Genomic DNA, 26366 nt, shown 5'->3' on the forward strand with positions numbered 1-26366 from the left:
GTTAAGTCTCTGTGCTGCTGATCTTACCTTCTTTTCCTATATCCCCCCATGTGGAAACCAACAGTGGCCTAAGTTGGGCTCAGTATTTCACGGTCACACCTTCCACTCTCTGAGTTTATGCATTTCTTCAGGTGCACGGTTTGCCCTGTGGTCTCCTGAAGCTTGGAGGTGTCACACCTCCAGCCCTCCTGCCTTGCCTGTTTCAGAGGAAGCATAACCAAAAACAGGGAAAGGATTTGGTAAAGCCAGGGAAAAATCCAGGCAAAAAGACATACACTTGGATAGGAAATGTAGGTACACATTTTTCAGTAGTGCCAACCCCTTAAAGCTGCCCAGAGGTCTGAAATACTCTAGTGGCAATGAAATCACCTGGCACCCAGAGCACCCAGAGCTCAAAGCCAGAGCCTCTGGCACCCAGAGGCACCCAGCAGCATCCACTTAATAGATTATGGGATCACGTAATAGATATGTATCTATAGGTACGTAAGAGGTTCGTGATCAGTAGCTCAGGGGAGCCCAGAAATTTATCTCAGGGATATCAAAATATTCATGGCAACATTTCCTAATTAAACAAAAGAAAACCCAGCCTCTGGGTGAAGCATCAGATGGAACAATGTTATCGGACCTCGCTGGGCAAACACGGGGAGTGTATAAAACCAGCTGCTTCCAGGGAAGGCAGCAACCTCTCTGCTCTACCCACCTTCCAAGAGCAATGGATCTCAAGGTGGTCTGTGTCCTCTCTGCCACCCTCGTCATAGCCCTCAGCACCTTGGCAGAGGGAAGTGCACCACCAAGTAAGTACATTCACCTACTGTTGCCTTCCAGGTATGTATGGGGGGCCTTGGTCCTTCCAGCTGCAGCCAGAGCCTGTCTTTATTAATGTATCAGACAGCAAACGGCTTCTTCTGATGATATTTATTACCAAAGTTGGACTCTACTTTTTAATTTTTTCAAAGAAGTCTATGGCAAAATGTAAAAGACTGCAGGTGAACTCTTGTGTTGGTGGAATAACCAGGAACCTGCGGCAAAGACGTGCCCAGAGTCTCTCTAGAACAGGACCAGGGCTGGAACAGGAGCCAGTTTTGTCTAAATAGTCTTCTGACAATTATTTTTTGCTGTTTTGCCATGTGAATGCAATTTCAAAGGAGTCTATACGCCTCCTAATCAAGAGACAAGTCATTTAGACAGCTTCAGAAGTGGAAAGCAAGTAACTTAATGACATCTAGGGACAGCTCCATAATTTCTCGGTTGTGGATGACTGTGCATGTTAAAAGTGTAGTCATAACTATTTGCACAGAATACTTTTTATAGTCACCTGACAAGAATGCATAGATTTTGTATCTTTACACCTCTTTGAATATCCACTGGATCCTTAACTCTTTTTCTCTTCACAAGAGATGGGCAAATCAGCAACATTTATTAGCCTAATATTTGAAGTTCTTGGGTTTTCCCATTTGATGTGGTCGATTCGAAGCCCACAAACCCCACTGTGCTGGGCTGGCTTGGCTGCAGGTGGGACCACAGACTCTCAAAGGGTGCAGTACAGCCCTTACCAAAACCAGTGAGAGTTTAAAAGCAGCTCTTAAACCACACAGGGTCTGGTCTTGGCAGGGAACAGAAAATGCACAGTTGTACAGATGGGCAGAGTCTGGGGAAAGAGCACTGCTCCCAAGGGGCATCTGTTAACTGCATCTCCACAAAAAAGTGTGCAAACTGACACCCAGTAACCTGCTCCTTCTATCCTGAACAGCAAAATGCCAGTGTAAACTGCTCCCAAAGGACAGGACAAACTGTGGCTACCCAGGAATCTCAGCAGCAGAGTGCAAGAAAATCGGGTGCTGCTTCAACGCTTCAACCCCCAGCGTTCCCTGGTGCTATACTCCTAAACAAAAGAAAGGTAATTTCTCTGCCAGAGACACTGATTTACCTCGTGTTTGATGATCTAGAAATGTGTACAACCAAGGGATCAGTTCTACTTTTCTTCTGAGGTGAGAAAAGTGGGAGCAAACCTCTGTTAGAAGACCACTGGTAGTAAGATGCAAAGTCAAGCCTTACTTACCCATCAAACTTCTGCCTCATCCTCTTCACACAATGTATTCTCTCTTTCTTCAGGCTTCAGGTTATCAAGCAACCCGTGCTGATTATTTAAAACATTTCACTGCCATTTGTGATCTTGTTCATTGGTAGAGCAAGGGCTCCTTGGCACTCGTTTAAGTGGTTTTGCTGTGTGGCTGAGGAGGACTTCTTGGATACCTGTACAAAAGGCCACAGGCATCCTCTGACTTCTTTTCCTTCATGTTTCCCAGCATAATTGCACTTGGTTGTCCCTTTTTGTCTCCCATTTTTGCTACCAGTTTTCACTCTATGAAATCTCCAAAGTATCCCAGTGGAAACCCTTTTTTTTCCATTAGTTTCTTCCTTCTAAAGCTTCTGAAGTCCTGTTTCCATTTGTTGCCATGATTTTCTCAGGAAGGGGAAAAGCTGCCCTCCCACTCTTCCAAGGTTTGGGTGTACATTTTACATAACTGTGTTAAATAACTGAGTGTAATTAACTACATTAATTAACTGAGTGTAAGCAATATTTGCTGGGCTGACTGCATGACTCCTTCCTAGGAGAACTTCAGGGCAGTCTCAGCAGTTGCACGGGTGAAATGAGGGTTCAAAGGCAATGTTACCCAACAGAAGATCTTGATATAAATCAAGATTGGTCAAGGGGGATCAGAATTGCTGGAGGGAAAAGAATGTTTTTGCTTTTGAACACTGTTTGCATTTCTTGTAAATCTTGAAGAATTAAAGGCAGCACCTTATGGTGCCATTTCATAGAATTGCTTTTCTGAGCAGAACTGCTTTGAGAGAGAAGAATAAAGTATTCCAGCTGGGTGGTACAACCTCTTTACTTGTGATTTTACTTCCAATTGCCTGGAAGAGCTGTGATTTCCCCCTAAATGACCCACCTCCTTTGTGTAACTCAACTGGGCATGCAGAGGAAGCCTGGTTGTCCTGTCCCTGCATTAGCCAGGCTGCTCTGGGGTTAGCACTGGGTCGAGTCATGGATATACCCTGGCCTGAGGCCAATGGATGTGTTACCTTTATGGGAGACACACAGTGGGCTTTTCACCCCATTGCTGGATCTAGGAAAGATGAAGATGAGTTGCTGCCAGACACTTATAGGCATGAATTTTGCCTCTTCTGGTCCCTGAGGTACAGCAGCAACTCATCACCCTTTGGTGTTTAGCTTTGCCTAAAGACATGGTGAGGATTTGGGTGAAACTGGTCATGATGGCTGTCACAACTGCTCAGGGACCTCACCTTTGTGTCCTGCCTTTTATTTGTGAACTGCATCACTGGGTAAAGGGAGCATGAAGTGACACGTTCTCCTTCCTTCCTTTGTTTTTTTCGCTTCACACAGTTAAGAAGGTTTGTCCCAGCGATCCTTACGCCAGGATAAACTGCGGCTACCCCGGCATTAAGGCCAAGGACTGCACAAAGAGGGGCTGCTGCTTCAGGGCACACCCTGCTGGGGTCCCCTGGTGCTTCTACCACCGTGTCACGGAGGAAGGTAAGGAATGACCTGCATGGGACATCGTCCCTTCTGTCCCTGTGGAGGCCCCACAGCTCCTGGCAGGGCCCGTGCTCTGCCCAGGCTTGGTGTGCTGTGCCAGCCAGAGGTTCCTCGCTCAGGGTGTGAGCAGGAGGAGGTGGCTAAACCCTAAATAAGCAGCTTCTTGCACGGAGAGGGGGGTGTTGCCAGTACATCTATCTGAGCCAGGGACTTGTGGGCAATGTGGCTGCGCAGGTAGGGTGGGCTCAGGGGTGAACTCAATCCCTCAGCTAATGCCATGGTAGAGGTGCAGCTGCCCAAAACTCACACCTGCTTCATCATCATGAGAGATGACAGGCTGTGCTTTGGAAATGTGGAATGAAACTTACAGTAATTTCAGATCCTCTACTGACTTTTTTTTTTTTTTTTTTTAATTAGAATTGAACATTTCAGCATATCTAATGTAGATAATCAGTAGCCTCAGCCACAGTGTGTTTTGTACGGAGTGCAATTCACCATCATGTGGTTTTACTGATCTGAGTCATAGTTAGGGACCACATGGACAGATGGGGGTTGGGGGAAACTGCTAAAAAGTTGCCTTTTGGATGTCCTGCATCTAGGCAAAACAGTTCCTAGCATCTTGTGTAACTTATGGAGAAAACATGTCACTTAATCTGCTTCTTCTCTTCACCTCTCCAGCTTGTTAAAGGAGACCCTTCCATCAAGAACTTTGCAATCTTTGGATCTACTCCAATGGAACAAGAAACGGAGGTCCCAGCTCAGACTTTGCATTTTGCAACAGCTGTGATTTCTAGACTGTTTTTACCTGGGATTGACTCCTTTCTGATGAAAAGTTACTGGTAGCTTTTACTCTCTCAGTAGGCTAGAGTACTGCACAGGTTTTCACTGTAATAAAAGAACTAAGACACAGTCTGTGGGGTTTTATGCTATCTTTGTCTTGAAGCTGTGTATTTCTCTGCTTCCCAGGAAAATTCGGCACCTCAGCAACCTGTTGATGGCAGAGCAGTCACCAACACTTCTGAAAGGAACACGGCACTCAGCTTTTTGTGTTAGTTACACTTCACACTTGCAAGTGACTGCCTGAATTTGTTAGCTGAGCCGTGGCTTCACACAGGCCACTCGTCCTTCTGAGCACTGAGAATATTCAGCATTTCCCAATGTACAGATATAGCTGTGGGATTAGGTTGGGTTTTTTTTTTTCCTCTGACACGTAGGAAGGGTGCCTTTGTTAGCTGATCACTGAGATGGTCTGACTCAGACACCTCCTGCTCTGTGCATCACTCTGGTGCTGCCAGACCCTCAGTGCTGCTGCCAGGGGGGAATGGAGCAGCTCAGGAAGGCAGGAACCCATCTGGTAACGTGAAAAACCCAGAAAGCCCAGTGAAGAGACTTTAAAGGCACTGGTGAACCTCTAAGAAATCTGTTGGGGAACAAGATGGGTAACACGAGACTGCTGTGGCAGCAAGGTGTGCTCAGGGCTTAGCAGGGAAGAACAGGGTTGTGCTGCAAGGATAGAAAAAAGGGTGGAGACACAGAGAATCATAGAATGGTTTGGTTTGGAGGGACCTCTAAAGGTCACCTAGTCCAAACCCCCTGCAATGAGCAGGAATGCTTTCCACTAGACCAGGTTGCTCGGAGCCCCATCCAACATGTCCTTGAACTTTTCCAGAAGTGGGGCATCCACCACTTCCCTGGGCAACCTACTGCTGTGTTTTACCACTCCCACTGTAAAAAACTCTCTCCTTAACATGCCTCCTTAGAGATTTATGCCAGCCCACCATTCTAATGAGTATGTTTATCCAAACAGGTAAAAATTAGCCATTCATAAACCACTTCCAAAGGCTCAGTAATACGATTTGAATTGGTTATAATATGATTGGATAGTAACATAGATAGTATGATAGGATATTGGTTGTAATATGAGCAACAAACTGGCCAGTCTGCTGAAGGTCTTTGCAGGTGTTTGCCAGGGAAGGTTTGGTGCTGTAGCCCAGGTGAATTCAGAAGGTGTCATCACGGTAATGCTGCACTGCAAAACCTGGTGCCACAACGAGGTGCTTTCACCAGGTAACAGGGCCTTGTTGGGAGAAGATGAGAGGCAGAGCCAAGGCAGAGCAAAGGGAGATCCCAAAGCAGGAATGCACACTGAAGAGAAGAGTGCAGGACCTGCAGAGATGTGGGGTCAGGAGGAGGGATCTTCCTCTCCTCCCCTCCCCTTCAGGGTCATTCTGAGTGCTCCCCTCAGTTGAGTCAGTGTCCATGGGCCCCATTCACAGCCATCAGAGACAAAAAAACACCTGGTGGGGGTACATCCCTCATTTCCTTCCTAAGGCTGCCGTATGATCCCAGGAATGCTCCTTAGGCCTTGGCCTTGATTAATGGCACTGGGGCAGTTAAACTCCCCTTGAGCTTACCAGAAACACTGTGTGCTCCCAGAACTCCTGTTGTCTGATGAGCTCCTGTTTTCCAGCAAATAGCCATGAAACCTCCTTTTTGTATGAATAATGGCCCGAGAGGAGCAATATTATTGTTTTGGGATTTTTTTTTTGAGGAAAATTACAGTATCTACTGACCCAGATTGTGGCCAGGATTGAAATTTACTGACTAAAACCAATCACCTTGTGATCCTATGAACAGTGGTCCTGAGTGAGGCCCTTTGAGCCCTCTGTCCAACAGTGACCCCAAGGGTCATCTAAGGAGAGGTGATGGATAAGCACATATTGAGGCTTTTCTTCTATCAAAATGCAGGATTGTCACAAACGTGAACCAGTTTTAACAAGCAAACATCAGAAGCCCAAAAGAAGACTTACTTTTTGGATCTGCAGCTCTGCCTGCACGCCCACGTCACTGCACAGTGAGGCCTGAGTAGGTAAACAAAGTTCTGAGTACTTTTCTGGAGGGGGGGAAAAAAAAGTAGGTCAGTGATGTGATTTTCGTCAGCCAAGGTGCTACCGTAGCAGGAACCCATTTGTGTCAATTTGTGGCACAAAGGCTTTGTGCTGATGAGGCCATTAGGCAGTGAATGACGTTTAAAATCACAAATGCCCAATAGTCCTAAACTGCAACCATGGCAGCTGACTGCAACCAATGCTTCAGCTTCTAATAAAGGCTGAATAGAACGTGTTTGACGTTGCAGACTGATTGCCTGTGGTTCTTCAGGGAGTGAGGATATTCCACCGGTCTTTAAAGCGATTGTAGCCAAGGGAAAGGTCTCAGAAATCATTCATTTTGAAGCGGTGGAGGAAAGCTGTGCTTGGCTGACATGGAGAAATAACAGGGGAGAAAAGTAGGGCAGACAAGGAGCTCAGAGCAGATGGGTGCTAGCAACAAAGAGCAAACCTGTAGCCATGTGAAAAAGGGATGTAACTGCAAACACCTCCAAAAATATGTTTTTTAATGTGCCCACTTAATTCACATCCCAGCCCCAAATGTCTCTGGGAAGGGTGTGCATCCTGCTACAGAAATTATCACACACTCCTCTGGCAAAGCTCGCGTTCAGAAAGAAGGTTTCAGACAAGGTGCTAAACTGAAGTGAAAAAGAATATGGAAACTGAAATCTTCCTCTATTGAGAGCAGCTAAATCACATGGTGCTGCCACAGGTCTCTAGGAAGTTACTGGTTTTGCTAAAAGTTGAAAACACGACCATGAAAAGCAGGAGGTAAAACACAGGAAACAAACCTGATTCCCGTGTCAGGATGTCAGTCAGGACATCCCAGGCAGAATCATGACCTCAGGATGCAGATTCAGTTTCCAGGAGATTGCCCTCGCTGCAAGACTAAATCCAAAAGGGAAAAATCAGTGCTCTTAAGGTGTGGATTGCAAAACCTTCCTGAAGAGCAGAGTTCAGGTGAGACTTTCAGAAGCTCTCAGGTGAGTTTCCCCAAGAAGAAATCTGCCAGAAACGAAAGGCCCCCCTGGGTAGAACAGTCTATTATTATTCTACAGACTTTTTCCCCATCTGAGCCTTCTTCTAAAGCATTTGAAAGCTGCCAGTGTTGGTACACGAAACAGTGACTGCCCAAGTATCTTAGAAAAGCATGGACAGTCCCTGTCTCAGTACACCCCACCAGGTACACAGTGGGACTACAAATGCAGCAGCCTTTGCATACCCCTTGTGGCACCCAGAAATCCCCCTTAGAGAAGACACTAGACAAAGACAGGCTTTTGCAGGGTCCTGGTCCCCTCTGTCTCAGAATTAGGATTCCCAGGCTTCCTTCCACACATACTTCCATCTCCGAGCATAATCAAAGGTTGTTTTGGTAAACAGAAATGTTGAGGGATTTAATACTAAAATACCCCAACTGAAATGAAACTTTGGAAGTTTTGAATTGAAATGTTTCCCTGCAGCTGAGCCTAACACCTTTTTTGTTGAACTTGTTGCAGAAACTCTAGGAAATTCTTCAGGTGCAAAGCCCATGTAACTTTGTTAGGTCTGACTCACCACTGGAGTGGACTGATGATCGTTTAAAAGCAGGTTTCATCAGTTCAGTGGTTTTGGACTGTGATGTTCCAGAAAGCTTCCTGAAAGGTAAATTTGGTAAGTAAAATCCAGCTCCTTCCTACCACAAGGTAGGATTTCCCCTGCTTTTTCCCCTTTTTCAGACTTGGCATTACACCCCATCCAAGGGACACTTCACCCAGACACAGAATATTAGTTTTGACAAACAGAAGAAGCAAAATCAAAAGCCTTACTGTCACTTTTGTTTCTTCTCTAAGTACTTTGGGGTTCCTGCTTGATACTTACCCAGGAGAAAGACAAAAAACACCTTTAAGACTCTTGATGAAGCCATGAAATCTTGTTCATATTTGACTCTACAGATGCCATGGGGTGGGGATGAGCAAGAAAGTTCTAGGAACAGGTGGAGCTGTATTCCATCTGCCCAGCAGACCAGAATGGGTAGTGGAATAAGAAAATAATTGTGCTAGAAAGAAATAAGGATGAACAGTGCAACTCCATGGGGTGCTTTGCAATCAGAGGCTGACAATGGATCAGCTTCATGCTTTGATAATATTTTCCACCTGTGGAAAAGATCAAGTATTGACTTCCTTCTCATCCTTCCCATGTGTGTGAGGGCACAGGCACAAAACTGGAACATCAGGAATCCAGCAATGCCATCACACGAAGTTAACAGTGCATAACAAAATCCACAGGTCTTGACAAAACCTTCAAGGCGCAGAAAAAAAAAACACATAAAAGAAACCAAATGAGGCTGTGAAATTCCAAATACACTAAATAACAGAAATCGATGCAATTAGTGTCAATTTGACTAATCCAGCCCTTGACAGCTTTCCTGCCCTAAACAGAGCTGGCAACACACACTTCCCCACCAAGCACTTCATTAAGGCTCTCCCAAGGGAGGGTGCCAGCGCTAACAACTGACAGCACAGCAGCTGCTCATTGCTCACCTGGGCCCTGCTCACATCCCTGTGCCCTCCCATGCTCAACGAGGCCACCCTTCTTACTGTAGCCCCCTTCCCTGTCTTCCCGTGCCTTTCAACCTGCATTCCAAAGCAGGTTTTACAGGGAGAGCTATCAGAAAGCGAGGCATAAAATTTCCTCTGTTTTCAGACGCTCTTTATTTTTATGAATCCATTTGGAGCACACAGTGGGTGGTAACTGCAGGTGAGGTGTATTAATTTTTGCAGCGTTGCTAATGAGAAGTTTATGGTTGGCTTATTTCATAGCATTAACTGCGATATAAAATACTTGAAAGTAATTTATGTTGCCACTCAGGCTATGAAGGGCTACTGTTCCTCCCCTTCCCTTCCTGATCTGAGGATAACAGTTGGCACAGGGAGGCATTTCATTTTTGGGACCATAATTCTCCAGCCTAGTCTTATTTGCAGGCCTATAAAACGTAACATAAAGTATGATCTCTGTTATAATTAGAAAAATGTCCTGAACGGGCAATTCTATTGCATCCTTAGGACAAATCATCCTTTAAGCATCACTGCTGATGTTCTTCATGATCGGACACTTAACTAACTTGTAAAAATTAGGGCTGTTATCCTTGAACTGGGGTGACCAAGGCAGATAATTTTGTTTCTCTGATGGTCAGGAGGGATGGCACAAGTGATGTTGTCTAGGCTTGGCTTTAAGACCAACATACAAACACTACAAAACAGCCTCACAGCTGCATGAAAAGCCACCCAGCTAACCCAAATATATGGCAAAGCACAGGACACCAGCACTGGAGCCTCCTGCAGACACTGCAGTTTGCCAGGCCCTATGCAGGTCACGTTTTCTGCCCAAGAATTTCCCTACCAGTGCACGAGGAAGCAGCAGCCCAGCAGAAATGGCAAGCAGGTCATTTCCTGGCCAACATGGATCTCCAGGAGAAATATGACAGGAAAAATACTGGGTTTTTTTTAATCTCCTGAATATTTTCATGGTGACAGAAATGCACAAAAGCTTGCAGAGGAACACAGCACAGGTGTGGCTGAACACTGTTTGGTAAAACAGGGATTGAAAAGGTGGGACTGGCAGAGTAAAACATAGTTTCTCTTCAGCAGGGAAGAAGGGAGAAAGAAATTCATGCATTCCAGAGTGCCAAGCAGGAGGTAAACAGGGAATGATCCTTTGCTGCCTCCTGTAATGCAAGAGCAGGGGGAACATCTGTTGACATTTGCAGGTAGCACGGACAAGATGAACATCAGCTTAGTCTTTGGAAGAAAAATCCATCAAAGATGGATGAAAATATAAAGTTTATTAATTCCAGTGGTCCTTAAATTGTGTAGGGTTTCTCAGACAAGCACCCCTGTTTGGGTTGGAAGGGACCTTTAAGATCATTTCAACCCCCAATGTGATTACACTTAATGTTTTTAAGAATTTTAACTGTCAGAATCAAGGAGCAGGCAGTGAAAATGTTATCACTACCAACACACCTGGCACTTCCCTCCAGGAGAGAACAGGCACAAAGGCATGTCTCTGAAAATAATAACACTTTATTTGATTTTTTAATTTTTTTTTTTTGTTACATTATCATAAATGTTCTCTAGTCTCAGAAAACAAAGCCCTAGTTTGGAAAATAATGCACATACAAATCTCTTCTTACAGGTATTAAGTATACAGAAATATACAAAGATTTCTCTATTACTGTGATATATCATCAGAATGCCCCACATCCCACATTTTTTCACTCAGGTCCACTCTACCGGTAAAGCGTAAAACTACAAAGGTAACAAGCAACCTGAAAAAGACATGGTTTATATAATATAATTACATATATGTATATATATATATCTACAACAGTGCAAATATATCACAGCGTGCAGGCAGCGGTAGTCTCTAGAGAAGCGTAATAAAATTGATTCATAGTAATGCAAATGCATTACAGAAACAAGAGACAACAATGACATATTAGAGATACAGAATATGCACACTTCAGCACGCTGATTTAAAAATCACACCTTGCATTGACTCTTGCTTTTTGAAAACAAAAGAACCAAATGTTAAATAATTCAGTAACAGATTCAAGGGCAGTATCTCACAATAAGGTCAACTGACTCAGATAAGGTGTTTGACAAATCTTTGCTGACACAGGTAAAGGCTTGGCTCCACTGCAGAACTTGTCCTTTTTAGATATATCAGTGTAATCTTCTTAAATTTAATTTACTTATACCGTAATTTAAGAGTATTTTTTCCATATTTTTAAAAAATCGTTCAACAACTAATTCACATTTTTAAAGATTGGTACAATTATCACTGAGGTCAGGAAACAACAGAAAGGAGTTTGTGTAACAATTACTCTCAATGGGCTACTAAAATAAGCTACAGTGGGGTCAGGAAAAGACATCACAGATGCCACTGAAGTAGAAAACCGCCTCAACCTTAGAAGTAAAAACTTCCATGTTGCCTTACAATCTGCTTAGAAAGACATTTTAGCTTTTTTGTTTTGTTTTCCTTCTTGAAAGAGTAAAGCACACCCAGAGATCCAGCACGCTGGGTATTTGGTAGCTCAAAGAAGTCTGAGGGCCATCCCTCCACCTCTAACTATCTCACAGTGCTCCCAAGCAGCTCATTTTCACACCCCCCGTGGACAGCAACCACAAATACCTGGCAGTAAGGACACAAGCAGTTGGTAGGCATGGGCTGAGCTGCATGGAAGCCTCCAGAAAGCAAATGGGTTGACAAAAGCTTGACTGGATTTTGAAGGCATAAACAACGCAGAGAATGCAGGCTGAGCCATGGGCATGTCTTGTGCCAGGGGAGACACATTTTTGACTGTTCACCCTCTGTTTTACTGTGCTGGCAACAGGTCCCAACAGAAATCTAAACCTCTTAAAGGAAAGTTCTACAGCTGACAACTGCACAAAATCATAGTGCATCTTAAGACGCCAAAGTAACAAAAACACTGAAGGTACATTTTGTGCTATTACTCCTTCAGAAACTCTATGTGAAGTATGTACAAAGTATTAAACAGAATTAAAATGAAACTTGCTGCGCTTGCAGGCCCAACCTGCAACTGTGGGACTATAAAAAAAACACTCAGTGGGATATTCTGCAACAACTTTTTATTATGGATATATGTATTATGGAAATGGGTATTTAAGGGGAGGACAGTAGGAGGTGATCCCTGAAAATTCTACTGCCCCTGTCCACTAATAGCAGAGCTGATGACTAACTTCAGTGACACTCAGCACTTAATTTACGCACTCACTGGTGCTGTGTGGCAGTGTCACAGGCACCACGATGATCAGCCTGTCACAAACTGTTGCAGAGGGCATGACACGGTGTCATTTTCTGCCCACTTCTAGTTCCCAACAGTTTCTCACATGATCATGCTTTATAAATGCATCTCCACACAGAACTAAAGGAAGGAAATTCCTGAGCAAATTGCACCCTGTTGGGCTGTTCTGGTAGGAAAATGGCATCCAATAAAGGATGGAGATTCTCCTTAGTGCTGTATCTACAGAAAAATTTTCCATTGCCTTTTACAGCATGAGCCAGATTGAGTTCTATTTGGGCTTTGGCCCTTTTAACTTCTCCCTGCATAACCTCACAACATCCTTGCAGTCCTCCTGAGCTGCCTGACCCTTCTTCCAAAGGTGATACTCTTATTTTGTTCCCTGAGTTCCAGCCAAAGCTCTCTGCTCAACCAGGCTGGTCTTCTTCCCCGCTGGCTCATTTTTTGGATTTCCTTCTTAAGAACCTCCAGCCTTCCTGGGCACCTCTGCCCTTCAGGATGGCCTCCCAAGGGACTCTGCCAGCCAGGTTCCCAAACAGGCCAAAGTCTGCCCTCAGAAGTCCAAGGCAGCAGTTCTGCTCATCCCCCTCCTTATTTCCTCAAGAACCAAAAACTCCGTCATTTCGTGACGTGCCCAAGGCAACCTCCAGCCATCACATCGCCCACCAGCCCTTCTCTGCTCAGCTCACCAGACTTCTTATAAAGTATTTCCCCTGCCCCCTCACCCTGGTTGGGTGGTCTGTGACAGACTCCCACCAGGGTATCTGCTTTGCTGCCCTTCCCCATGATTCCTGGATCCTCTGAATCACACCCATCCATTTATGGTTGTGTAAATAGGACAGGTGAGATCTCCTCTGTGAGGATCACTGGGGTGACACAGGTCAGTATATGCCACACACTTCTTTCCAGGAACAAAGATTTAGTAAAACATTCATTTTTGTTGACAACACAGACTTTGACACAAAAGAGTAAATTGAACTGTCAATCCCCTGATATGTCCAATACTTGGACTCCAGTGTTCAATATCTCCCACCTACATAACCAGCTCTCCTATTACATGTCTACATATTACTCTCTTTTAATAAAAATCAATAACTTGGGCTCCAAATTCTAAGCAGTGAAGAGCGTTCCAGCACCAGTCTTTTGTTACTCCCTTTGACCTATAAAGATGACATTTTCTTAGTTTCTTATGGGTAGAATCTGCTTTCCAAATCTTTTATTCAATTGTAAATAATAACGTTTCGACTTGTTTTTAAGAACTTCCAGGGTGTTTCAGATTATATGCAAGTTTCCACAAAAATAAAAAATGACAAGAAGAATATGAAGCACCTAAAGACTTAACTGATGCACATAGTAACCAAAGCAACAGGTCAAAACAAGTCAAAATATAACAAGGAGGCCGACAGGACACTAAAGTCTTCCTGCAGTCCCAACAGAAATCATATATTCAGTCTTCAAGTGACCTTTAGAAACCTTTAGCCTCTTATGCAACTTTTAGTCAGACTGTGACTGATTCAAATGGTAAAAATGGCATTGATTTCAAACCATTTATGGCTCTTTATATATGGCTATACAGATTGAGGATTTGAAGACTTTAGAACCTTGCTGGCCTTATTATTCTTCCATGTGAAGCCTCCAGAGCTTCACAATGTGCTGCTTAACAGAACAGCATGTGAATGCTCAGCCTCAAATGAATAGGAATGCATTTTACTCCAGCCTGTTAGAAATTATTTCCACATAAAGACAAAAAAGAGCCAGCCTGAGACTATGTTAAAAATCTTTGCAGTATATGAAAACATAATTGGGGTGGATTTTAAATACTTCTGCCCCGCAGTAGCGACAGAAGAGAGATCATTAGTTAATTTGCAAGCTAAGGAGAGAAAGAATGATTATCTCATCTATGAGTACCACTGAGTTCCCAGAGAACTATTTCTTTACTGGGATACTATAGTCTGAAAGTGTTCTTTAGAATAGTAATTTCTAGCTAAGTGCTGTCAGCAGATGGCTGGGGAAAAGCGTATCTAACAAAAAAAAAAAAAGGAGTGACAGAAAAATATTCCAGAGCCCGCATTTTCTTAGGAACACCCGCCAGGACCAGACTTTTGGCTACCATAACACAATGCAAAGTTACAGTACAGGGGGACATGCTGCAGACTGAAGAGGTAAGATGAGAAGGAGAAGTTCTACAGACAGAGGAACAGGCACAGATAACGAGACAGCATCCAAGGAACTCGAACTGCTAAACTGGTCTGGGTGGGAACAAAACGGCATCGCGTTAAGTCACCGGCGTCGGGGTGGCCACCAAAGTGACCTCCTTTGGAACACTGCAAGGGATTTTCAGTGTGGTATTTGGTAAATGGAGCTGGTAAACACAGCACATGAGCCCTGAAGGTGGTTCAATGCCCGGGATGTCACACTCCCTCACACTCAGCCAGCCTGCAGCTGGACCAGCGGTGTGCAACCAAAGAGTCATTTGGCAAATGGAGTCTTTTGTCTGCCCGCAAACAGCGTTTGAACTGCCTGTAAAATATTCACAAACACTTTGAGAGTCTTGAAATAATCAAGGCACGCTGTGCCGAGGGATTTCAGACTTGTGAATTATTTACAAACTGTTCACAGTTATGAGTATTATTTAGAATAGCTAAAATTCTTAATTTCTCAAATCTGACAGCCGTACCTGCCTGTGATTACGCCTGGAAAAGCTGCAGAGCTGTACAAAAGCTTTCTGGAGAGAAAAAAAACAGCAACAAAAATTATGCAAAGAGGCTGTGAGAGGAATTTGGTTTTCTTCTACACCGAAGATTGACCTTGCTTTCAAAGGCCAATCTTACTGTCAGGGAAAGTTCAACTAACCTTCCTAAAATATGTGACTTGATTTAAAGTCTTCCAGAACACAGGCTTAATTCAAATGTCCTGAGTTTAACAGATATACCTGGTCTGTATTGGTAAATTAAACAGAGCCTGGGCACAGGCCAGGAAAACTGGGAAACAATGGCAGAGCTGCAGCCCAGCACAGCCAGAGCTTTTCCAGACAATGGCTCTGTTTAGAAGTCAGTACAGGGACTGTTCCTATCAGCCCCAGTCGTTTGAGGACTAACAGAGCTGGCCCTGGCAGTATTTATTTCACTAGTGTGGACGTAGCCATGGAGTCTTTGAAAACAGTCCATGAATTGTGGCTGCTGGGGGCCAGCAGATGCACGAGGTCTCTCTTATCTACTCTGCTGCCACGAGCTGTTGAGCTCCTGCATGTTCTGCTGGCACTGAGCTGCTTCCAACCTACAAGGCTTCAGCATTCTGACAGGAATAAAGCATTTACAGAGCGTGTAGGTCTCACTCAGAGGTTTGGGACACCAAGATAAATTCACGGGAATGGCAGAAGGTGGTGGAATTTGCACTGAAGTTCACCGAGGTGCCCAACACGAGTATGGGCCCCGTGGTTTCACTTAGATTTGAAAATCCAAACCCATCAAAATCGGTGACAAAATTCACATCAGCTTGGAACCAGAATTCTCCCTGCCAAATTTACAAAGGTGAGATACACAAAACAACAGTTTCACTGATGTTTAGATCAATTTGCTATTAATTTCCCATGTTGTGCACGTGGACTTTAGGATGAGAACAGAACTACTTGGTGTAATTAGATCTGCAGGATTACAAGGTCATTTGTATGTTTGAGGAGAGTTCTACACAGTGTGTTGCAGATAAAATGACTGCTGTATGAGGCAGTCACAAGTGTTTTAACACAGTACCCCAAGCTTTGATCTCTGGACAGCTCTTGAACTCCATCAGGCTTTAACAATCACTTTAGGGACAGATTCTGCTTTCACAATTTAAGAAAAAAATGAGCCTTGGAGCGCTTTGATTTTTACATTCACAGGAGGTAGATCAAACAGATAATGAGCAGAGTTAGTATTTTGAATATCACAAATACCAAGGATTTAAAAGACACTGCAAAATAATGTGGTTTTTTCCAACCATTCAGTGGCAGCTTGAACATGTCTAACTGCATGTGCTATTCAGGGATGCTTCCAAACAGGACCACAGGTTTAGTGCAGACTCAGAATCTGCCTTTTCCTCCTATCATTACAGTTTTCAGATATGAGACCAGCTCGACAAGTAAAGCACCAGAATTCTAAATTCACACAGAAACAAAAATAATTACTTGAATCACTTCAGGTTTGCTTTAAAAAAGTATCCGTATTAAAAAGATGTCTTTACCTTATTAATACATTTACAGACTTTTGGCCAGGAGGGGTAATTCTGTGGAAAAGAATTGCAAAATAATATATAGAAAACTGCAAAGATGAAACTCTGGATTTAAAAAGATGAGAGAATCCTATTTTCATTGCATTCCTCATTTTGCACCTCATTACCTTGTCAGCTAGAGAGGACATTATACTATTCTGGCTACCAGGACTAACATCCCAGTGACCTTATCCCAGAATTGGTTTTCATAAGGAAAGCTCCTGCAGGCAGGTTTTTCATTACAGTTACACTGCCTCGGTTTTGATGCTCTGTGGTGTAAAATTCCCTTCTAGTTCTTCTTCCTAGTTAAAGCTAGAAAGTGTAATGAAAACGTGACCCAACCCAACTGGACTGATTGGCTTAACACTGTATGTCCACTATCCCATTGTGGCTCTCCGTGGGCTCGGTCAGAACAGCATCAGGCTGGGCACTGGGGACCAGCCTGCGACAGTGAGACAATGTCAAGTGCCCTCTATTGCATGTCTAAAGATCTCCCTACTGCATCGGTTTGGCTGCTGCTTCTCCTTTACCTCTCCGCTCGGATTTTGTATCTGAGAACGAAATAGGCGATCAGGCGCAGGGAGAAGAAGAAAACTCCGAGAACAATGAAGTCCAGGTAAAGTTTGGCATTTTCTACATCCAGTTCTTTCAGGATGGCCTCTGATTTTTGAAAATGGCAAGTGTCATCTTTGTCACAATGCAGATCTTCCCGATCCAGTCCATAGATGGAGAGAATCACTCCTTCGAACCCGTATCTGGAAAGAAGAAGGATGGATTACAGGGAAAAGTCCTGGTGATCTGTTCAGAAACACTCCAGCAACACAATCCCTGTGAGGGCTCATCTGAAACACTGGGGGGTTCAATATACCATTCTGACACATGTCTTGGGGCAAAGTTCTATCCCTGTTACAATCAAGCACATGACATGTCACTGGCATTTTATGTAAGGTGGAACAAGAGTTGTGCCTTTAAATGTTGTGGCATGAAATGTTGTGCCTCTAAATGCTTCAGATTAGTTTCTCCAAAGAAAAATGTTAGAACAGAAAGCAGCCCAATTTCAGCTCATAGCCAGAAATTTCCTTTTTAAAAGTGACATCATTAAGTTACTTTCCTTTTTAAATAAGAAACAAGGATACGATTATGGTTAGAAGTCAGAAACCTTTAAAACCAGCATCAATCGGGAACGTTTCTTCCATTTCCCTCCGTGCACTGATGGTTTCACTAACAACTCTCCCACGTCTCCCCTGGCACTGGGTGGCACTCAGCATTTGATTTTTCCAAGCAGACAATCCATCACGGATCCCATGCACGTGGTATCTCCCTCCAGCTTCAGGAGCCCCCACATGGGCCTGAGGCCTCACCCCGAATTCTCGGTGTTAATTGAGGGGGTGCAGAATCATTATCTTTGAAATGTCTCTGTGTAAAAGACCTCACTTGCCAAATGGGAGGGTGTTTTTGCTTGGGTTTTCCCAGTAATAGTGCAGTTTGGGTAGAGTGAGGAAAAGAGGGATGGGAAAATCCACCCCTCCTAATTACAGCTGTAAACATTTTGATGTCTAATCTAAACTACCTGTGCTAAGCTCCAGAGGTTTCCTGGTGGGAATTGTCCCATCTTAGGTTAGCTGTGTCAAGCAGTGAGAGTGACAGGCATAGATGGGATATAAAGGGCCTATGGATTTTAAACCACAAGTTTAAATTACAGGTGACACAAATCCCTGTCTGTTGTGGCAGTGCTACTGGAAAACTCAAAACCATAGTCTGTCTAGGATAAAACAGTGATTTATACAACATTTTCTGTCAACATGAGGGGCTGGCACCAATTTCTCAGTTAGGGATACTGTCCCTATTATTTCAGAAATCCACTACTGCAAAATCCAGGAAGAATCCCACTGACTTCAAAGGGTCTGACATGGACTTGTGGCCAATAACCCATTCCTTTTTATTTTACAACACACAGAACATAAAATGCAGTGACATGATGTGTTTCACATCATACATATGTTTATACTTTTAAAAGAACATGCTGTGAACAGTCTCTCTGGCACCCAAAATAACCAACCAACCAACCAAGCAAAGGCAAGCAAACAAAGAGCAAACAGAAGCATTTCCAGATGTGAGGTTGAAGGCCTCCCTAGCAGTACCTGACATAGGAAATGTAGGACATCCACTGGAGGTATGCTGGGATGGTGTCAAAGCTGACAAAAAACCCAGAGAAGAGAAGAACTGGGATGGCAGTAACTGGCCCCACAAATGTTGCCACCTGTGAAGACAACAAGTAGACAGTTTTTCATCAGAAAGGAAGCGAAAAAAATAAAAATTAACTTGCTTTTTTATTAGTCTTGCGAGTAATGCTACTCCCCAAAATTATCACAGTTCTGAGCACAAGAAAATTACTGATTTCTTTTTTCTTATGAAATTTGTCATGAGGAGGAGGTGCTGTTAGTGGAGGAAAAGGGGTCCCTCTCCTCTTCCTAAACACTCCTACTGGTTGTAGGAGCTCTATCAGACCAAGACAACTTTTTGCCTGTCACCTCTCAACAAGTATCTTGGGGACACAGCAGCAGTCGCAGCAAGCGGTGTTGGGAGACAGCAGGGTTCCTGTGAGACCACAAAACACCATCAGTACCTGGAGGGATGTAGAGGCTGCACCTATGAGAAGGCCCAGGGACTGAGCCACCAGGGATGTCATGGTTCCCAAGGCTGCGAAGAGGACGAATCTGAGGGCATCAGATGGCTGTGAAGTCATCCAGTACACAATGCTGCAGTAAGCCACAGGAAACATGATCTGCAGGGAGATACACCCGGAGTTAGCCCATTAAAGCCAAACATTCGCTCTTACTCTGAGTGAGGCAAAAACATGGGGAGTTCTAATTAACCCACAGCTCTCAGTCTTTCCTTTACATGACATGGCTGAAGAGAGCCTGCCACAGACTGTGATATCTATCTTACTTGGGCATTAGAAAATAGATTCCACTCACTTACAGCCCTTCTCAATTCCCCTTCTGCAAAAAAAATCAGAGATGGTCATCTATTTATGAAAAGAGTATTGGGGCAGGTCTCAGCTTTTGTGAAGTCCTGCACTCTTCAGGATGCTTCTGATTTGGCCCTGAAGCTTCAGCAGACACGTATGGACAGTTAGTTTGTCCACTATTCAACACTAGCACTAATCTTCCTGGCAAGTGGGCTTGTCATGAGCTTAAATGGTTCTTGTTGCATTGAAGACTAGAGCACATACCTGAAAAGGAACATCAGCCATGGTTTTGGCGAGGTAATAGGCCTTCAGGCTGTACCAGTAGTTCAGGTGCTCTCTGAGAAACACTCCCATCTCAAGGGGAACTGTAGAGGACACAAATTATTAAGTTGGATTGTCAGTGTGCAGTATTGCTGCACAAAACAAACACGGTTTATCCATGTCTGATCCTGCACTGCTGCAGTCCCGTGGAGGGACTGGAACTCTCAGGTCTCTGACAGAGCAGCAACATTTCAGTGGTTTGTAATGGAACGTAAGAGCTCAGCCTTGAGAGTTGCTCACTCTTTAGACTACAGACCAGCCTACTCAGTTGTTCTGAACCTCCCTCAAAGAGGATTTTTCAACTAAAAGCGGTGTCAAAACTTAAAGAGTTTGGTTATTCCTTTTTGGTCCAACAGGGAATCCAAAGTAACAGCACTCCCAAAGGAAGTCCTATGCTCCCAAGCAGCCCACACTGCAAGAGTTTGCTTCTGACAACACATGAATAAACTGATTTTATGTAGAAGTCATGACTCAGAATTCCTAAAGGAATTACTACATCCTCCCCAAGACCAACCACAAGCTCATCTCACTGGCTGAAATGCACTTGGGAAATTCCAGCCCAGGACTGTCTGGGCTGAGAAACACCAACAAAAGCAGGGAGAGAGAAGTGCCACTGGCCAAGCTTATCTCAGCTTGCAGGAGTGCCTCTGTGGGTGCAAGATTTATCCCCTCACCCGTCTTAGAAGTAGAAGCACAAGTCAAATGTTCTCTTACACAAAACAGATACATCCCAACACCCTCCCACCTTTCTGCACCTCCTTTCCCGCTGATGTAACAGAACTCCTGGTACTCACAGGTGAGGACAGTTGGCATGAGTGCAGCAAACATGAGAAACAGCATGGAAAAAAAGAGGAAGCCGGAGTTGCTGAGGACTTTTTTAGCTTCGTTGCCAATGCCCAGGTAGAGCAACCCGATGAGCAGCCCGATGCCAATGTGTGAGGTGATACGCAGGTGTGTCAGGACCTACGAGTAAGGAAAGAGGGGTATTTCTGATCAGAAACTCTGGGCTCAAAAACAACGGCAACGTGGCTGAAATCAGATGCACAGACTGCAGAAAAGGAACACTCATGTCCAGAAGAAATTGCAATGAAATCGTAGAATGGTTTGGGTTGGAAGGGACCTTAAAGATCACCTGGTTCCAACACCCCTGCCATGAGAAATGTTCATTTCCTGCTGGTAAACTGGGCTTCAGCCAAGAAGAACCACAAGCTTCCCAGTTTCCATCAGACACATGAATATTTATTCCAATAAATACAGGCAGAAACTGAAAATGCTGCAATCTGAAATCTTACTCTGACACTGTCATTGGCTCTCATTCATCGGGAGAAGGAGACCTTCTCTTTGACTAAAATATAAATTTCCCAGGGCAGAAGAGAAGCAGAAAAGGTTTTTCAGGCTTGTATAGACCAAACTAACGTCGCCAGGCATGCATTAGCTTTCTGTGCCTTCTCTGCAATACAGTATTCCTATAAGAGGCTTGGAGAAAAAAAAAAAGAAATAAAATCTGGAACTGCAAGCCTTTAGAGTTGAGCAGAAAAAAAAAATCTTAAAAACAACAGTGTTCTTCAATCTATGCATCAGAAAATAAGTTACAGTATCCCATGATCTTAATTCATTAACTTAATGAATCCTTGTTGACAAATGCAAAGTAAATTGCAAATGTAAATGTAAAGCAGTGAGAAAGAACAAGTTATGGCAAAGGAACGTGCTGGCAAAACAACTAGGCACCCAAAATATTTAATGAATAGATATGAACACTGCAGGGCTTGGGATTTTGATGGAGGTTGTTTATTTTTAGGAAAAGAGGTGGAAGATATGTTTGGCTTTGGTTTTGGTTTTTTCTTGGGAATGAAGAATTTCATTATGACACTTACTTCATCTTGATATTAAATGTACAAAACCAGAAATGTTCCCTTTTCAGAGAAGCAAAATTTTTATCTACCAATTGTCTGTTTCCAAGAATAGACTTCAAGTATTAACTTTACATCACACTGAAGTTATTATTTCTGTCATCCTGAATTTTCTGGAAAACCTAATTCTTTGACACACTAGAACAACTTCTCATTCACTTTTCAGTAGGATTAATAACTGTGTAAGGAACCTGCCAGCACAAAGGGGATTTAAGCTTTAGGTTTTTAGGCCAGGTGCTTCTGAGTCCTGTGAAGAAAGCTGTTGTTCACAATGGAGATGGTACAGTTAACAGCAAGGGTGGAAGATCAGTCTCTTTCCTTTGAAATTCTGTGATAATCTTCATGGATGGGCTGCTGGACATGACCTTTGAGGAGTATTACAGTATTTCACACCCAACTGAATAGAACTCTTGGCTACAAACATTATTATAAAGGCAGTCTTACCGAATCCCTCATGATGGTGAGGAAAGTTCTTTTGAAGAGGATGCAGAACTGGGTTAGGCAGCTGGCAGAGAAGCTGTGGCAGCCTTCTGTGGAGGAGGAATCCTGCAGGAACACATCACAGGATAAACTTCTTTCCTTTGCCATACCTTGCTTAGCTTTCATTCACAAAACCCCACTCGCACCAGCTGAATGTGCCCAGAAACCTCCGCTGGCCAAGGATTTAAATTCCCTCCCTTCCCCTCCAGCCTCAAGCCATGCCCAGTAGTTGTGAGGCACCAAATACCTCTTCAGAAGGCCGGTGCCAGAGGAAGGGGTTCAGCTCGTTCTCACCACCCACATCCCTCTTGTAGTCGGTGTCACAAATCCTCTCCCGCACGGCCCTGACCAGGCGGCTGTTCTGGTCCCCGTATTCACCAGATGCCACCTCCATAACTGCAAGAAACAGAGCTTAAGTTACTAATTTACACTAATTTATCCTGGGAGTTAAATGACATGACCCATTTTAGAGGATGGCAATAAAAAAAATGACAAAGGTCTATTTTTGTGGTCCTTACTGCTTCTTTGGAATTAAGAAACAACACCGAATAAAACTCTCAGTGTTATTAACTCTACAATACCACAATGGGATTGTTAAAGATTAAGAACAACAGAATACTGGAACCGCTTTGGAAAGCCACTAATTACTATGAAACACTAAAGAATATGCTTTATCTTTCATCTCCTGAACCTGGACTTCCACCAGAGAGAAATATTCACTAAACTGCACCACTAGATGGCATCCAAATTACTTAGGAAAAAAAAATCTGAATAACTTTATTTTTAATTTTGGTACCTATATGTACACATGCACATAAGAATATACACAGAAAAGTGTACCACACACCATGGTCCCCATTACCCTGAAGGTACTGATCTGACACAAACTAAATAAAATGAACTATGCAAATTGTCCTTACCAAAATCTGCTGGATTGTGGTAGGTTGGGCAATTCAAACCCAAATCTCTCAAGTAAGGGACTAGGTTTGTTACCTTCCCACGGTAAATGCATTGACCTTGACTTAAAACATAGAGCTGGAAAACAAGGCAAAGAAAAGAAAAGGAAGAAAGAAAAATGTGAAATAGTATCAAAATATTTGAACCTGCTACCTGTATGACACCAATCCATGAACCTAATCATGTCTTCTTGTCCATGTGGGAAGAACACCTTGGGAAGATTTTTCACCACTTGAAATTAATTTTTGTATGAACTTATAACGAGTGGAAAAATTAAATGCTTAAAGTTTGAGTTCTGCAAACATTCCCTCCAGGACTTAAAGCACATTAATACAGAAACACACTAATTCCAGCTTCAGACATAGGCTGAAAATAGGCAAGAAACTGTAGAGCCAAGATATTTAATTTCCATTTAATTATGGATATTTTGGGCTGGGAGATGAGGCTGGTGAATGCAGGAATGGAAAGAGAGGTGGGATAGCACAGCAGTGTGAAACAGCTTGATTATTCTTACTTTTAGTTACACTGTTGACTTTAAATAAACCTCCCTGGCAGACTGGCAATCTGCAAGAGCTTCTTCACCTGTGGTGTAGTAAGTTTTCTCTCACCTCTCAGGGATCTAATCTAAATCTCCTAACGAGACTAAAGTAAATTTATATCTAGTCTAAACACACACAGTCCACATCCCATTGTTAGGTTGGAGAAAAGTTCTCCAAACTGACTTAATTTCAATTATTATCATTTCATGTGAATAAACTCTTCTGAATCTACACCCGTGTTTCAAGGATGAGAATATCTACCAGCAGCATTGCAGGCACTGACATTAAACCTTTCCTGGTTTTATATTACTCTAATTTACTTTACTGACAGCCCTGTGCACAGGAGCAGTGGTGAGTGAAGGCATGGTAATCACAAGCACAATAATCATGATTTCACAAACATAACAGCCAGATACTCTCAAAATATTATGCAAATAATGGAAACAGGCAGAGAAGAAGGAAAAAACATAACCAAAAAGTATGTTTTGCTCTTATTTAATTTCTTCATTTGATTTGTAGCCATAGACCAAAATTATTCCCATTTTCACTAAAAGAGTGTAGCCTTGAAAATATAATTTACCTAAACCATGCATAGAGAGGAAGTTTGAGAACAATACCTGATCAAACAGCTCGAACAGTTTTGCACTGGGCTGGTGAATGGTGCAGATGATGGACCTGCCACCCTGGGCTAAAGCCTTCATCAGAGAGACCACCTGAAAACATGATGCACTGTCCAAGCCACTGAATGAAAAGAAAGAAGTTTGTTACCCACAGGTCCACAGGCACCGCTCAAAACCAGCACGTGGATTTGCTGCTTGGCCTCTCTTTATTATCCTTTTACAAATTTTCTCTGTGGCAGTTTAATTTTATCATATGCCAACCTTATGCTTGTATTTCTCCATCAGTCTTTTAATTAAGTTGGAAGCATGCCTGAGAATGAAAAACAGAGTATTCTCAAAGCTGCCTTAAGGGACTTCTTACATTTTAAGACTGCAGATTTAAATTCTCCCAACTTTAATGAATAGATGCATATTTATAGCTCTCCCAGCCTCCTCCAGGACTGATCACATTCATTACTAAGAGTCACATTTTAAAATGTTTATATTCAAGCTACCTTTGCTTGAAAAAGAAAACTCGTGCCACAATCGGAAAACAATTTCCTCTCTCCCTTCTTCCTTCATCTCATGTCTCCTTTAAATATTATTTATAGTCCCGTGGTCTGGCAGTTACAGCAGTGACCCAAGGCACTAAGTACCTAAATCAAATTATTTCTTGTGGCCTTATTCAGTGCTTACAGGCAACACAAAACGAGCCTTTTCCAAGGACTTGGAGGTGAACAGCTTTTCTGTAGGGCTGTTCTGCTGTATAAACCAGTATTTGCCTATCTTTAATTTCTGGCCTTGAAGTACCTGGTTGGTTCATCGAAAAACATGACGGGGGGGTTGTTCACCAGCTCCAAAGCAATGGCAAGGCGCTTCCTCTGGCCTCCAGAAAGGCTCCCAGTCCTCGTGTTGGCACAGGTCAGCAAACCGAGGGCTGTCAGTATTTCCTTTACCTACAGGGAACAAAACGTTCCAAGCTGTTAGCACACACACAAAAAATGCCTTTTTCCACCTAATGTGGCATTTATTAGATTCAGTGGGGCTTAACAAATCTATCCTTTACTGTTTTGACCCAAATTCTACCTGTTTCTCCTACATGACCTCACTACTCAGTAGAGAAGCCTTGCCTGTGAAAATGGAGTGGAAATCAGTTCTTCTACTGCTGTATATATATATATATATATATGGATATGGCACTGACATCAAAAGAGCTGTGCAGCATGTGAGGGGTTATTACACAGAGAGACCAAGAAGTTTCTTTCAACAGAACTTCTGGGCTGTATCTACAGGGGGACTGCATAACAAAAGTCAGTGGTTTCTATAGAGCAATGACCTGCTTTATCTCATCTGTTCTTTTCTTCACAGTCTACTCTTTACAGTGCAGCCCTTGATTTTAAGTGTTTTCATGCTCCCCAGAGTGAATTCAGTTGTCACGGATGCTCTCAGATGTTCGGGATTTCCTCAAGGCACAGCCCCAGGAAGGGCACAGCTTGTCCCAGGGAGCAAAAGGAGAACAATTCCAGACATTATGAATTTTTCTGTTTCTGACTACAGTTTTCTGCCTGTGGATCTGGCCTGGTAGCCCTATATAAGGAAAGTAGCTCTTTGGCATCAGTAAAAGCAAGTGAATCCAAGCTACACTGCTCATGCAATTAAAAAAGCGAACCACTTCAAAGGTAGAAAGCAAGACCAGGCATCTAACATTTCACTTAAGTATAGGAAAAGGAATCCACCATTTTTGAAAGTAATAATGGCTTGGAGGGGGGGAGTTTACCAAGAAAGGGTGGCTGACATGGTAAAAATTGGTTAGACCAGCCAGGGCCTTGCCCTTTGCTTGTCTGGATTTTGATTTCCAGGAGTTACCTCTCTCAGTGAGAGGGAGTGAAAAAAGAACACAACCCACTAACTCTTGTTCTCAGAGAGGAGATCCCAACTACTTCATTCCCTTTATCTCTAGGAAAGAGGCCACAGGACACGGGCAGCACAAGCTAGGCCAACTAGAAACATAAACTATGGTTCACTGGAGGATTTTTCCCTTGTCTCTGTTTTAAACAAGTAATCCTGCTAGCACAAGTGCGTAAAATTCATAAT

The 26366-nt window shown here is 43.3% G+C and overlaps 2 protein-coding genes across 3 annotated transcripts in view; one reads left to right on the forward strand and one right to left on the reverse strand.

Annotated features, from left to right (window-relative positions):
* Window positions 1–695: 695 nt before the first annotated feature.
* On the forward strand, window positions 696–4465 carry LOC126649232 (trefoil factor 2-like). The gene is made up of 4 exons (XM_050333192.1): window positions 696–794; window positions 1751–1897; window positions 3410–3559; window positions 4241–4465. The coding sequence occupies exons 1-4, from the start codon at window positions 713–715 to the stop codon at window positions 4246–4248; spliced, it is 387 nt and encodes a 128-aa protein (XP_050189149.1). The 5' UTR covers window positions 696–712; the 3' UTR covers window positions 4249–4465.
* Window positions 4466–10488: 6023 nt separating this feature from the next.
* ABCG1 (ATP binding cassette subfamily G member 1) overlaps window positions 10489–26366 on the reverse strand; it is a 52012-nt gene continuing 36134 nt past the window's right edge. For both annotated transcript variants that reach the window (XM_050332968.1, XM_050332969.1), the window contains exons 6-15: window positions 25083–25228; window positions 24291–24414; window positions 23098–23212; window positions 22425–22573; window positions 22142–22243; window positions 20582–20750; window positions 19731–19831; window positions 19122–19280; window positions 18637–18755; window positions 10489–17250 (exon numbers count right to left, since the gene is read on the reverse strand). In XM_050332968.1, the coding sequence (XP_050188925.1) occupies window positions 17022–17250; window positions 18637–18755; window positions 19122–19280; window positions 19731–19831; window positions 20582–20750; window positions 22142–22243; window positions 22425–22573; window positions 23098–23212; window positions 24291–24414; window positions 25083–25228 (1413 nt within the window). In that variant the 3' untranslated portion in view covers window positions 10489–17021. The remainder of the gene's footprint in view (window positions 17251–18636; window positions 18756–19121; window positions 19281–19730; window positions 19832–20581; window positions 20751–22141; window positions 22244–22424; window positions 22574–23097; window positions 23213–24290; window positions 24415–25082; window positions 25229–26366) is intronic.

The sequence above is a fragment of the Myiozetetes cayanensis genome, unplaced genomic scaffold, assembly GCF_022539395.1.
Source record: "Myiozetetes cayanensis isolate MyiCay16 unplaced genomic scaffold, myiCay2020 scf5-8, whole genome shotgun sequence".
Lineage (NCBI taxonomy): Eukaryota > Metazoa > Chordata > Aves > Passeriformes > Tyrannidae > Myiozetetes > Myiozetetes cayanensis.